General features: G+C 36.3%; 1 protein-coding gene across 4 annotated transcripts in view; it reads right to left on the bottom strand.

The window, feature by feature from the left end:
* The window catches only part of NFX1 (nuclear transcription factor, X-box binding 1), a 77,181-nt gene that overhangs the window by 34,256 nt on the left and 30,508 nt on the right, over positions 1-12,417 (bottom strand). For all 4 annotated transcript variants that reach the window (XR_015772547.1, XR_001331950.2, XM_005529945.3 and 1 more), the window contains exons 6-13: positions 11,687-11,758; positions 9,857-9,996; positions 8,810-8,909; positions 8,456-8,673; positions 7,650-7,747; positions 6,249-6,279; positions 5,008-5,090; positions 2,857-2,965 (exon numbers count right to left, since the gene is read on the bottom strand). Coding sequence is in view for 2 of the 4 variants with exons in the window: in XM_005529945.3 (XP_005530002.1) it covers positions 2,857-2,965; positions 5,008-5,090; positions 6,249-6,279; positions 7,650-7,747; positions 8,456-8,673; positions 8,810-8,909; positions 9,857-9,996; positions 11,687-11,758 (851 nt within the window). In the remaining 2 variants the exon portion in view is untranslated. The remainder of the gene's footprint in view (positions 1-2,856; positions 2,966-5,007; positions 5,091-6,248; positions 6,280-7,649; positions 7,748-8,455; positions 8,674-8,809; positions 8,910-9,856; positions 9,997-11,686; positions 11,759-12,417) is intronic.

Here is a 12,417-nt window from a genome sequence, read left to right as displayed (position 1 = left end):
GCTTCTCAGGGAGAAGAGTCCTTCCTTGCTCCAGACGCTCCCTCCCATGTGGAGCTCTCCATGAACTTCTCCAGCCTGAGTCTGTCCCTCATGCAACTGTTCTCCACAAACTGCTCCAGTATAGGTCACTGTTCCAAAGGGTGCTGCCCTTCAGTCAAAGCCTGCTCCAATGTGGGTTCCCCCAGAGAGTCACAGGTCCTACCAGGAAACCTGCTTTAGTGCAAGCTCACCTCTCCACAGGTCTGCAGGTCCCTGCCAGGAGCTTGTTCCAGCACAGGACTCCCACCAGCTCTCAGCCTCTTTCAGGCACCCACCTGCTCCAGTGTGGGGCTCCTCTGTGGGCTGCAGGTGGACCTCTGTATCCCTGTTGACCTCCATGGGCTGTAGGGGCACAGCTGCTTCACCATGGTCTTCCCCAACAGTTGCTCTGCTTCAGCACCTGAGTACCTCCTCCCCCTCCTTTTTTACTGATCTTAAGTGATCAGTGCATAGTTGCCCCCTCTCCTCTCTGGAAGCAATTACATCTGTTCAATAACTATTTTTACCTCTGAAATATGTCATCTCAGAGGTGTTACTGTTATTCCTGATTGGCTTAACCTTGGCCAGTGGTGGATCCATCTTAGAACCAGATGGCATTGACTCTGCTGGACATTGGGGAAGCTTCTAGCAGCTTTGCACAGAAGCCAATTCTGTAGCCTCTTACTTCCAAAACCTGGATGCAAACCCAGTACAGCCACTGGTCCCTGTTCAGCTACATCTATACCCAAATCTGCTATTTCTGATATTATTAGTATGGTTATACCAGCATCACACAACTACCAGAGTTCTGTTGGCCTTGAGAAATTCCACTCCCAAAAAGGTTCCCTATACCTCACTCCTTCACAATTACTTGTGGAGCTCAGACATCTCTCATCCTTATGGGTGAGGAACAGATGTGAAGTTTCCTATCTGAAACTTATTTCAGCTTTTCCATGTTTTTTGTAATGTTCAGATAATAAAAAATAACCAGACTCGAGAAATTTCTGTTCCATCAGTTAAATCTCAGGCCAGATCCTACTCACTTGCCCATATATCTTCAAGTACAGCAGTTAGTAAAAAGAAATGTAATTTTTGCCTAAGGAGACTAAATTACAATAAATTACAGCAAATAAGAATGCTAGGGAGAACAAAATGTTACGGGTTAGAAGAAAGAAGTAGAAAGCAAAAGTAGAAAGATTCCTTCCCATGGAAAGGAAGCATGGGAAAGAGTAGTGCTTTGTTTTCCCTAACTACAGGTCTTGAAACAACATATAATACTCTATGCTTCAAAGCTACCAATCTTCCTTAGTGCAGGAAGATGAAAGACTAGACACTCTGGAAGACCTAAATGTTAGACAGCTACAGCAGTTGCTTACTATTGATGAGAAATTAGAAGTGAAGAATCTCATAATAAGAAATTCCTCATTTGCAGTAATCAGGATAATGGGGACAGAGTGCAGAGAGGTCTGATACAAAGGGCACAAATACAGTATCTGAAAGCCTTTTTTTTTTTTTTTAATTATTTCTTAAATGCACGGTCTCTAATGCTGACATTGTTCATTTTCCTCAAGAGATGTATTCCTGTCTTGAGCTAGACTGTGTATGCATAAAGAGACCCAGGCACAGAAAGGGACCACGCTTATCAGCACTGAGGAAATTACACTGGTAAAGTACTTGAGAAGCACACAGAGGTGTACATGCGGTCTAGACTGCACCATGATGTCAGCCCTCACCATTCCTAGCAAAAACAGCAGTGGAGATGAAAGCAGTGGCAAGAAATCCAATCTAATGAGTAGGTGAATGACTTAAAGCTGACCATACCATGGCATTTGATACCATGGCTGATACAAACCAGCTGCAAAGTGCTGGTGAGACAGGTGAATCACAGTCAAGAGTGGCCTTCTGACTGCTGAAAAGGACTCACCATCAACTACAGGGTCAGAATCATATTGAATCATACAATGTATACCTCTGAAATCTCAACAAGCAGCATCCAGGAAAACCAGGTAAGGAGTCTTTAAAGATACTGCTTAGTTGATTTACTTCTAGACACATTCAGAATGGGAAACTTCAGGGACACAAAGATTTAAGCCAAATTACCATAAAAATCTGGTTCCTGAAGTAGGTAACTGCTTGTCCTGTATTCAGAAAAAATTCAGCAGGGAACACTGACCTCTAGATTCTATCACATTCAACAGTGAAGCAATTTACAATGGAGACATCCCATTCAACAATGGAGGCAATCCTTAGGTCTCCTTTAATCTGAGAGTGAAATACAATCCTCAAAAATACTGCAGCAATGTGGAGAAATTTAATGACCTTAAATAGTAAACCCAGAATTCAGGGAAGAAAAACAACTGCTGAGAAAAATCCATGCATTCTGACTCAACTAGACCAGAAGTTACTAACAGGACTTCTGAGACATTAAGATTACTATTTTGTTTGGTCAAGAGAAGTGCCTGGACACAGAAGTATTTATTTTTCTCATGAGAGATACAGTCAGACTCATCATATTCATAGGCTATTAAGACAGACTACAATGCTGTTTCAAGCACAGTGAGCTTCAGAGGCTCTAACACCTTCTCTTTTCCAGGATGCTTCCATGAAAAGTTGGTCTCCATAAAATGGAGGTCTTTGACCATGTGCATGTAATATAGGAGAGACACATGTACTACTGCAGCTAAGGCACTTGGAGCTGTAAACAGTATCCTTACAATCTACATCACCTTTCTCCTTTTATTAGTGTGAAACAGATGACATTAACTGGGGAGAGTCAGATAAAGACATTAATGTATTCCTAGAAAAAATAACAATTACACATTTTTGCACATAACTCACTTGTTTGCCAGCATGTTTGACAACTTCCCCGATGACAGGGTTCTTCACATCTGTGAAGCCCACAGTTGAGTTTACGACCACAAACCAAAGAGCACTTATGTTCTGTGTCCTAAGAGACAGCAAAAAAGAAAAAGCAGAATTGAACTATAAACCATATTTTTTTTCTTTTTCTCTTTGAGGTTCCAATCTACTTCTAACAATAGATTGACAAAACTGTACAGGGCAAAAAATAGCTTAGGCCAAATTTATACAGTTTTTCTATCATTGTATGGATACACAAATTTGGAAGCAGATTCTGTTAGGACTTCTGTTACAGACACAGCTACAAGGTTTATGCTTCTTCTATTAAGTAACATGCTTTCCCTCTGCATTCTCCCTGGAATCACTGCTTTGACAAAAAGCACCTTTACACTGACTTAACTGTATTTAGGCTGAAATGTGGTTTTACATTTATAATAATACATATAAAACAAAATTTGCAAAATAAATGTGCACATAAACTTTTTGAGCACGACCAACACAGCAAATAGAGAATGAAGATGCACAGAAATGGAAAGACACAAAAGAAAAAAAGACTGTTAACGGTAACTTTTCACCCAGTGATTTAAAAAAACTTTCTAATCTACACACACTTTTAGCTTTTTCTATCTAACTTTAACATTTGTTTTCATGTATCACCATGAAAACATGCTCATGAATTTCATATTATATGAAATTCAATGTTTTTCTAGATCTTATAACTAAGTATCAGAAACAAGGGCACACACTGTATTCCAGACTCCTACATTTGCCCCTCTCTTTAAAAAAAAAAAAAAAAAAAAAAAATCAACCCGAACCTTTTCTTTGATTAGTTTTCAAGGGTTATTTTTCCTTCACTCATGCCCTATGCATCAACAACAGAACTGCTGCCCTGTTCTACAGAGCGCTCTGCCTCCAGTTTTGAACATCAGTTAACTAACTACTCAAAGCCAGAGAAATAGATCTAGGTTGCTTACTTAACCAGTAGCTTAATTTGTCTAATTGCTTTAAAGTTTCTGCTGAAGCTACTTGAATTGAAAGCTGAGCTGTTATAAATATCTATCTGAAATTTTATGAGTCAAACTCTTCACAATCAGGTGTGACTAAGATTGATATAAGGTTACACTAAGATGTTGCCTCTTTGTATAGAGCATGATTTGGAGTACGATTCATTATCTCATCTTCATTCTGTTTTAACACAGAAAAATTGGATATTATACAAAAATCTATTTTCACTGAGAAAAGGTATAAGGAGTTTTTGTAGCACAAACACAGGGCACCATTTGTAACTTTTCTCTAAAAAAATCCTTTCTCTGTTTCTCTGTTTTGGTTGCATCTCTTCTGTATTTTTCTTTTTATTCTTGGATTTCTCAGCTTCCTTTGGACTGAATTCTTTTGGGATCCTCCCTCGTGGGAAGCCCTGCTTATGTCAGTTCTTATGATTCAAAGAAAACTCTCCAGCTCGTTAGAATCTTGTTTCTCATGTTTATTAACAGGTCATCACAAAACTTAACAGGTCTTTCCAGGCTGGCTACACAAGGTTAATCTTTGCAATTTGGTACATTTCTTTCTTCTGATGGTACAAACAAGGCCTTGTGGCACACTTCGTGTCTGATGCACAAAATGGCCCCGAACTACGCAGTTCTTTTATCTTTATACCTATTTTTACCCAATTAACAATAGACACATATATTATTTTTCTTAATGACCCAATGATCCATCACCTGTGTGCTGCACTGCGGCATTTGCTACCCAATCACTTACTATTACTCAAAAACCTCTAGGAGAAGAACATGAAGAAGAAAGAAGGGACAAGAGACAACACCCTAAATCCTCTATCTTGACTCCTGTTCTCTAAACTAGCTTTTTCACCCAGTGATTTAAAAAAACTTTCTAATATACACACTTACACTTTTAGCTTTTTCTATCTAACTTTAACATTTGTTTTCATGTATCACCACGAAAACATGCTCATGAATTTCATATTATATGAAATTCAGTGTTTTTCTAGACTTATAACTAAGTATCAGAAACAAGGGCACACACTGTATTCCAGACTCCAACATTAAGACCACAACCAAAATCAAACACACATCATATCAAACAATTTTATAAAACCACTGGTAGACTTACCACACAGCAAACTTCATTACATTTGTGTCGTCCACATGATCTCTTCTTGTTGCATCGCTTGTCACACATGAATGTAATAGCAGCTATTAGAAAAAAAAGAAAAAAGCCCCCCAAAGTCCAAAGAACTTTTAGGTCTTTGCATATGCTGAGAATAAAACCTGCAATCACAGGATTATGCTAAGGGTGTTGCAGGGCACAGTCTAGGAGAAACTAACACAGGGAAATCCAGCAAGCAAACATTTAAATTACTTTTTCTCCCTCACAATTATCCCCATGTGGGCACTTGCCTTTCTTTAAAGAAATCCTTAATCAAAAGGATTTTGGAAAGCAGAATACATTAAGCTAATTTATTTTCCCTTAACCATCACACCATGAACTCCACACAATAAAACGAAGAAAACAGGATATTCTGATACAGTGAAGTAACAGGAACATCCAGTTTAAGACTGCTTAAATTTGTGGGGCAGTAAAAGCCAGCTAAAAACAACTACTGCTGTATCCTCATTAAACTACTGCTAGCAAAGAACATCCTTATTTCCACACAGATAACAAAAGGGAATCACCTCTGGATTCCGTAAGAGCAAAGTCTTCATAGACAAAAGCTCATATTAAAAAATATGCATATTACTTCCTAATATATCTTGTAAACAAATACCTCAGCAGACAGGGGTCTAGATTTCACTGAGGGGAATTTTGAGATGTTACATCCAGAATACCAAGAAACATCAAATGTGAACTCTCTGCCATGGTCAGATGCAAAGACCAGCTGCAAAGATCAGCACCATACAACGTGAAGCAGAATCAAAGCTTGTATTTCCCCAGAAACATAGGCAATCTCAGAGCAAAACTACTACACTGAATCTGAGCTGTGCAAGTTGACCAAAAGTTATGATGGGGGAGCAGGAGGGGGATGGCAACCTATTGAATAGGGCAAGTGGCATAAGAAACTGTTCAAAATAAATCAGACACTGTCTGAAATCTTTGAACTCAAACATGAAGTCTTTCTTTATATAAAAGATGAATGAAAACTGAAGATGTTTATTTTAAACCTTTTCCCAAACACAGCAGCATGACCAGTACCACAAATGAGCAGCTGAAATAACCAACTTAGCACAGAAGTACAGATAAAAGATGCCGTACAGATCAGCTGTTTGCCAACTTTGTCAATCAAACCCCGAATTACTATGAGCTTTAATAATTTTTAAACAATTTTATATTACATATGTATCATAACCTTGTACCTTTATTTCTGAGAAGAGCACATGGGATTTCCTAGGAAACAAACAGGGAGCCATTAGATTAAAAGAGATGAAACAACTGAAACATACTTATCTAGAAAACACTTGGACACATGAAAGAAGCACACTCGCCTTCCATCTGTATAACATATATGTATACAAAAGTGAAATAAAAACTGGAAAAAAAGATTCTCAAATCTTTTAACACAATATTTGTTCCTTAAAAATTCAATACCAATTAAAAAAAAAAAACGTAGTTTTGTATTCTCCACTTAATTCATTAGAATTTAGTGTCACTGTAAACTGAGAGAATCAGACTTGTCCCAAGAAACCAGAAATCTGTGTAATGGAAACAAATAGAGGTCTCCCAGAGAATACTGACAAAAGTGTATAGATTTGTTCTTTGACCAACTGTCCCAAAACCGTAAGTCTGATGTAAGACAGGAAGAAAGGAAGAAGCCAAATGTTATGATCTACAAAGTTATACATAAAGACTTCAACATGAAAATAAAATGCGATGGACAAAAGTAATGTTGACGTTTGAACCCCTCACCACAATTTTATATTCTAAGCTGTCATTTCTCAGTATCACATTTTGCATAACTGATTTAAATTATCACTGTAGTTCACTCTTTTTAAAGAAGCATCTTGCTGGTGTGTGAGAAACTTCAAAACTAAACCAAACACCTCACTACTTTATTTCGGGATTCAAAATGCAATCTAAAGCCTTCTACCCCATAACTACCTTCAGCAAACTTGTAAAAGAAAGCTGTTCCAACCTCTAGCAAACTCTATAATTTCTTTGCACCTACAGACTTATATATTCAAAAGCCATCTCTCCTTGCAAATGATACATAAGAGGTCAGAAAAGTCATCAAAGCTTCTGTGATAGTAGCCAAAAATTTAAAAGCTATGATTACAGAAAGCAGCATAGCTTAAAAATATAATAATTACTAAAGAACAGCCGAGGATCTGCAGGATCACTATACAAATGTACAAAGAACAGGAAGCAGTAACAACATAGTCTCTGCATAAACTTCTGCAAGGAGACTACACCCTAATACTATAAAGTTTTAATTTGGCTGTCTTTATTCTCTCAGTTTACTCTTGGCAACTCTACCAATTCCTTATGCTAAAAAAATACTCCAGAATAATATAGGATTTTGCAGATTGTTTACACTAACAGAACTCTGTTCAAACTGCCAAAATACTTTAAAAATTGCCTTCATGGTAAAAAGCATGTTACCACTTCACAGTATAAACTAGATACCATCTATCAGTTAGTATACAACATGGGCTCTTGCAACTAAGGAGCACAGCACTTCTTTATGCTTTTTCAGCTCCTTTTTCTGCACAGCTTTAAAAAGCAGTAAAGATTACCTGTCTCTGTGGTTACACACTCACCTTTTTTTTGAAGCCACACCTACAATAAATATTTGATGTGTGAGAACATGGTCTACAGTCTCCTTCATGGCAAAGGCTTTCACATGTATGAATGAACTCTAGAAAAATGAAAATACAAATATTAAGAATAAAAAAAATACTATGACCTGGAACTTCACATTTATTAGGATAAATATGGTCAATGATAGTAAGCTTATGCACAGCTGGGTTTTATTTTCTTGTTTTAAAGCATTATTATGAATAACAGAGCCAGACTGTGGGCTCTGCAGTGGTTTTTACACTTATTTTGGTTAAAACTCGAAATCGCTAATAAAATATTTATTTCTTTAAATTAAACATTTAAAGGCCACATTTTGTTTTGAAAACTATTGATATCAAAGGATTAATCTAAGAATAAAGACTGTGTCCATGTACTTTTAACAAAGAAACAGATGTGCCCTGCTTCCAGAGCGAGGGAAGATGAAGGGAAGATAAAGGGACTGGGTGAGTGAGTACCTCTGGCTTGGGAATGAAATCACAGCCAAAATAAGACCATAAAAAGACTGAACCAGGAGGAGAGTTTTATGGTAATGAGCAATTATAATATGTATTAGATTTCTGTGAACTGTGAAGCATATGTATGCAATTAAGGTATATAAGCAATGTGTTTGCAGAAAATCAGAATGCACACTAGATTAAGCTATCCCCCCTGCAGTGAAGAATGCCTGCTTCTTAATGCTGCACTGGTGTTAAGGAGTTCTATTCACCTGACTTTCAGGGACACTATGACGTACTTCAAATACTCTGATACAGAAATTTCAAATTACCATAGCTACCACAAGAAAGAGGTTTGCCACATGTTTTTCCACATGATGGGATAGGATCTGTGCAAATTTTACGTTCAACACATCCTAGTTCCAGTAACTTGCTGAGAGGAGTCTGACCACAGGGACAACGATATACAACTTGTGGAAGTCGTGGACAGAGCTGGCAAGGCTGAGGATGGCATACTTGCTTACAGTTGTGCCTCCCACAATTTAATTTTCTGGAAAAAAATTCAAGAAACAAAAGAGAAAACAAGAAAAAAATTAAAAGGGGAATTATCTAAGACTATCACAGTAAGTCATTGTGAATAGAAAAAAAACCTCTCTTTTTAAAAGCTCAAGTTATAGTGATCTTACTTGCCACATATATTCTGACATGAGAAACTCCCAAAACCGTCAGAGAATTCTTCCTTTGATCCACACAATACTTCTTTAAAGTTGCTTCCACAGTAACACACTAAAAGAAAGCAATATTTCACAGAAGACAACATAAGAGAATATCATGACAAAACATCTCCAGCAAATATAAAAGGAGTGAAAAATTGTTAGTTAATTTTTAGAAGGATAAAGAAGTTGCTCCTCTTTAGATTTATTTCATCAATGAAAGTTTTTTGTCCTACAGAAGCTGGAATTCCAGCATTATTTGTTTTGATAAAGTGGTACTATTTGCACAAGAAGTTAATTTATTAAAGCAGTATACATTATAAGTTAATTATTACCTTAAAAGTTTAGAAAATTAACTTGCGATTTTCTGTATAAACTGTTCTATAAAGTTATTTATATACTGGCATACCTACTCAGTCAATTTAATTTTCATTCAAGACTAAATTTAGAAAATTTTAATAGAAATCATGAGAAGCTTGTTGAAATGTGCTTTCCTATACCTTTTTCTATTTTCTTCCATGTACTATCTAATTAATTCTTATAATTAAAATAAAAAAGATTCAGTAGGATCAGAGGACAATTCAGGTAAGAAAGGATTAGTTAATCCAAACCCTTACCTAAAGCACAGTCAGCAATGAGATCAGACCACATAATTCAAGTGTTTTATTCAGTTGGTCTTGAAAACCCCAAGAAAAGAGGTTTCCCTTACAGCTAGTAAGACAATTTAAGCTGATTGTCTCTCATCCTTCACATATGTATAGCCTGTCCCTGTCTTCTTAAATTACTTACTAGCTACTGAAAGGTAACTACTCAGCCCTCTCAAGCTGAGGAAGTCCAGTATCACCAGCCTGTCCTAATAAGACACATGCCCCAACAGCCTAATCATCGTAGCAGGATTCTAACAATAGATTCTGATTGTGTTAAATAAAAACTGGCACTTACCTCTTGGTACTGATCTTTCCCCCCCCCTCTTGTTTTCATTGTATAGGGTGGATTTCTGTAAAGGATTTCAGTACTTACCTTGTTGTACTGTTAACTGGCAAGGTGAACATTTTCCTGCATGGCACACTTGAGTACAGCTGTGCTTTCCACAGTTTAAAGTATTTCCACATACATTAGAACAATGAATTTTTGTTGACTGGCCACAGCGAACTGAATGACTGTAGAGAAATGACACCACAGCCTGTCAGCTACCTTGATATCTATACAGTATTTAATAAAAAGAGAAATACATTTTCAATAAAATGCCAAAATCTTAAAAGGCAGCATAATTTATTAATGGAAGTTTTTAGGAAATAGCACCCCTAGTTTTTCCCTTGCCTCCCCTCTTTCACTTCCCCCAAATAAAACACCTATCAGAGTAATTAGTCTACAGAATTTTTCCTGAAGAAAACAGGGGGAAACATTGCAAGGTGAGGTGGCACTAAAACTTGAACCTAATGTATTAACTCATATATGCATTGTCAGAAAAGCAGTTATTTCCAATACAGACGTCTTTCTGAAGACTTAAACAATCCTAAATTCATTTAAGACAATGAAGACAGGGACAGGGCCTTAACAGTGGGTCAGATGTCTATGAAAATAACTGAGTTTTTAATTATACTGTCCAAAAATGGGACAAAATCAATTCTTCTATTTTTTTCAATCCTAGGAGGCTCACACAATGGCTGTAAAACTCAAAATAGTAGTTTTAAAACATCCTAAAGCTGGTGCTGCCATGCCATATACCCTATATGCTTATACAGTACATATGATATGTACTGCTTCTTTTGAAGCAGGTTTTAAGTATCAAATGTACTATTATAAAAAAGCAGCAATCTGGTGAAGTAGCTGACATCTGGAAGAAAAAAAAAGTTGCTGCATCTATTACACTTTTAAATTAAAGGAGTCAGAAAAACAACAAAACAAAATCCTAACCAAAAAAACCAACCCCTGTAAACAATAAAAGGAGGTAATATTACTATGGAAGATAAAATTCAGTAATCTACAAGCAACCCATTTTTCTGCTGAAGACAAAGTGCTTTTATCTACAAGTACCTTCACAGAAATTGCAGTACCTTCTTCTGAAAAATTAGGATTGTGCAGTATTAGATTCAAACTCTGAGAAATAATTGTAAAAATCTGAAAATGAAATCTTGCTCTGAAACACTGAAATCAGTTTATATTTGTTTTGGTTCTGTAAACAAGCTCAGGCAAACAATTTATTACACAGAATCGGTTGCAAGTAACTAGAAAAAGGAATTCTAAAAACTCAGGCCAAGTGATTAGCAGAGACCACGCATAATATAGGCAGTACCATATTGCTATGGCAATGACACTATATGCACCAAACATGAAAGGAAAAGAGAGCTTTCAAGTCTGGAATACACTATAGACATCTCTGTACAGTTTCTGAGAAAAGCAGATTATTTTTGAATTATTATTTCTGAAATGAAGTAATTTAAGACCTCATTTCATTCATATACAAAAGATGTGAACCTACTTCTACTGAATTTTCTGAGTCTTCTGGCAAATAAAACAAATAAATACTAGTGTGGGATTTAAAAATCAAATCCAAATCAACTCACAGACTGCTCAGACAATTCAGCAACATGTATCATAGATTTACAAGTCTTTTTTGTTATTTTTAGTTTATTTCTTGAAAATTTTCAAGTAACTGCATTTTTTCAAAATATAAAATTCTCCAAATCATTTTAACCCCAAATAAAAGTTTCAGGTCAGATTAAATTTTGTTCAGCATATTTTTAATAAATTATAAGAAAGAAAAAAATGAGTATATAAAATTTTAAACTGTTCTTTTCTTTGTTTATAATAACTCAACTTTTGTTTGCATAGCAGAATCATTCTTACCTTGTTTGTCCACATTCACATGTTTTTGTCACAAAGGCTGGGCACGAAGGGCAAGGTCCTGGGTGGCACAGACTTAGAAGTAAGTTAAAAAAGCAAAGTTAACTTTAGATTTATTACACTTTCAGAGACACAATCCACCATCACCCAACCTCTGTGCATTATCAGAACATTATACAGGACTCACACACTCACTCCTGCATGGTGTGAAAGCAGTCTTAAAACAAGCAAAAAGTATTTGATTATCACAATTGCATCAGTCTCAAAGACAACTAATGTTGAAGGAAAAACTGTATTCCTACTGCTGTCAAAACAACAGTACTACTAACAAATCAACTCTGCTACTGACACGTTTGTTATTTTGCATTTCACCAGCAAACATGCATCAAATTAATTGTGTTCATCATTGATAACACCCAAAACAATCATCTTATGTCCAAACCATTAACATATTTATTTCTTTATTTTATAGTGATCTTAAACACAACAGAGATAGAAACTTCTCTATTAATGTCTTCTTTTGAGCTGATGGTTTTATCTTTGAACACAGCATTTCTAGTGCCACCAGTAAGAGGTGTTGCTCCTCTTCCTGTAAGGTAACATATGGGAGACACAGCAAGTCTACCTCAGTTTTCTTCTTACCATCAACGGCGATTTCCTGTCATCAATTCCAGTCCTTTACATATCAGATCTTACCTCCTACTTCAAGAAACACTAGATGTTCCCTATCTGCA

This window comes from Pseudopodoces humilis, chromosome 1 (assembly GCF_049639895.1).
Source record: "Pseudopodoces humilis isolate 2021_Gansu_Grassland_sample_001 chromosome 1, ASM4963989v1, whole genome shotgun sequence".
NCBI classification, from domain to species: domain Eukaryota; kingdom Metazoa; phylum Chordata; class Aves; order Passeriformes; family Paridae; genus Pseudopodoces; species Pseudopodoces humilis.
Note: the sequence above shows the minus strand (reverse complement) of the source record. Positions and strands in the feature narration are given on the sequence as shown.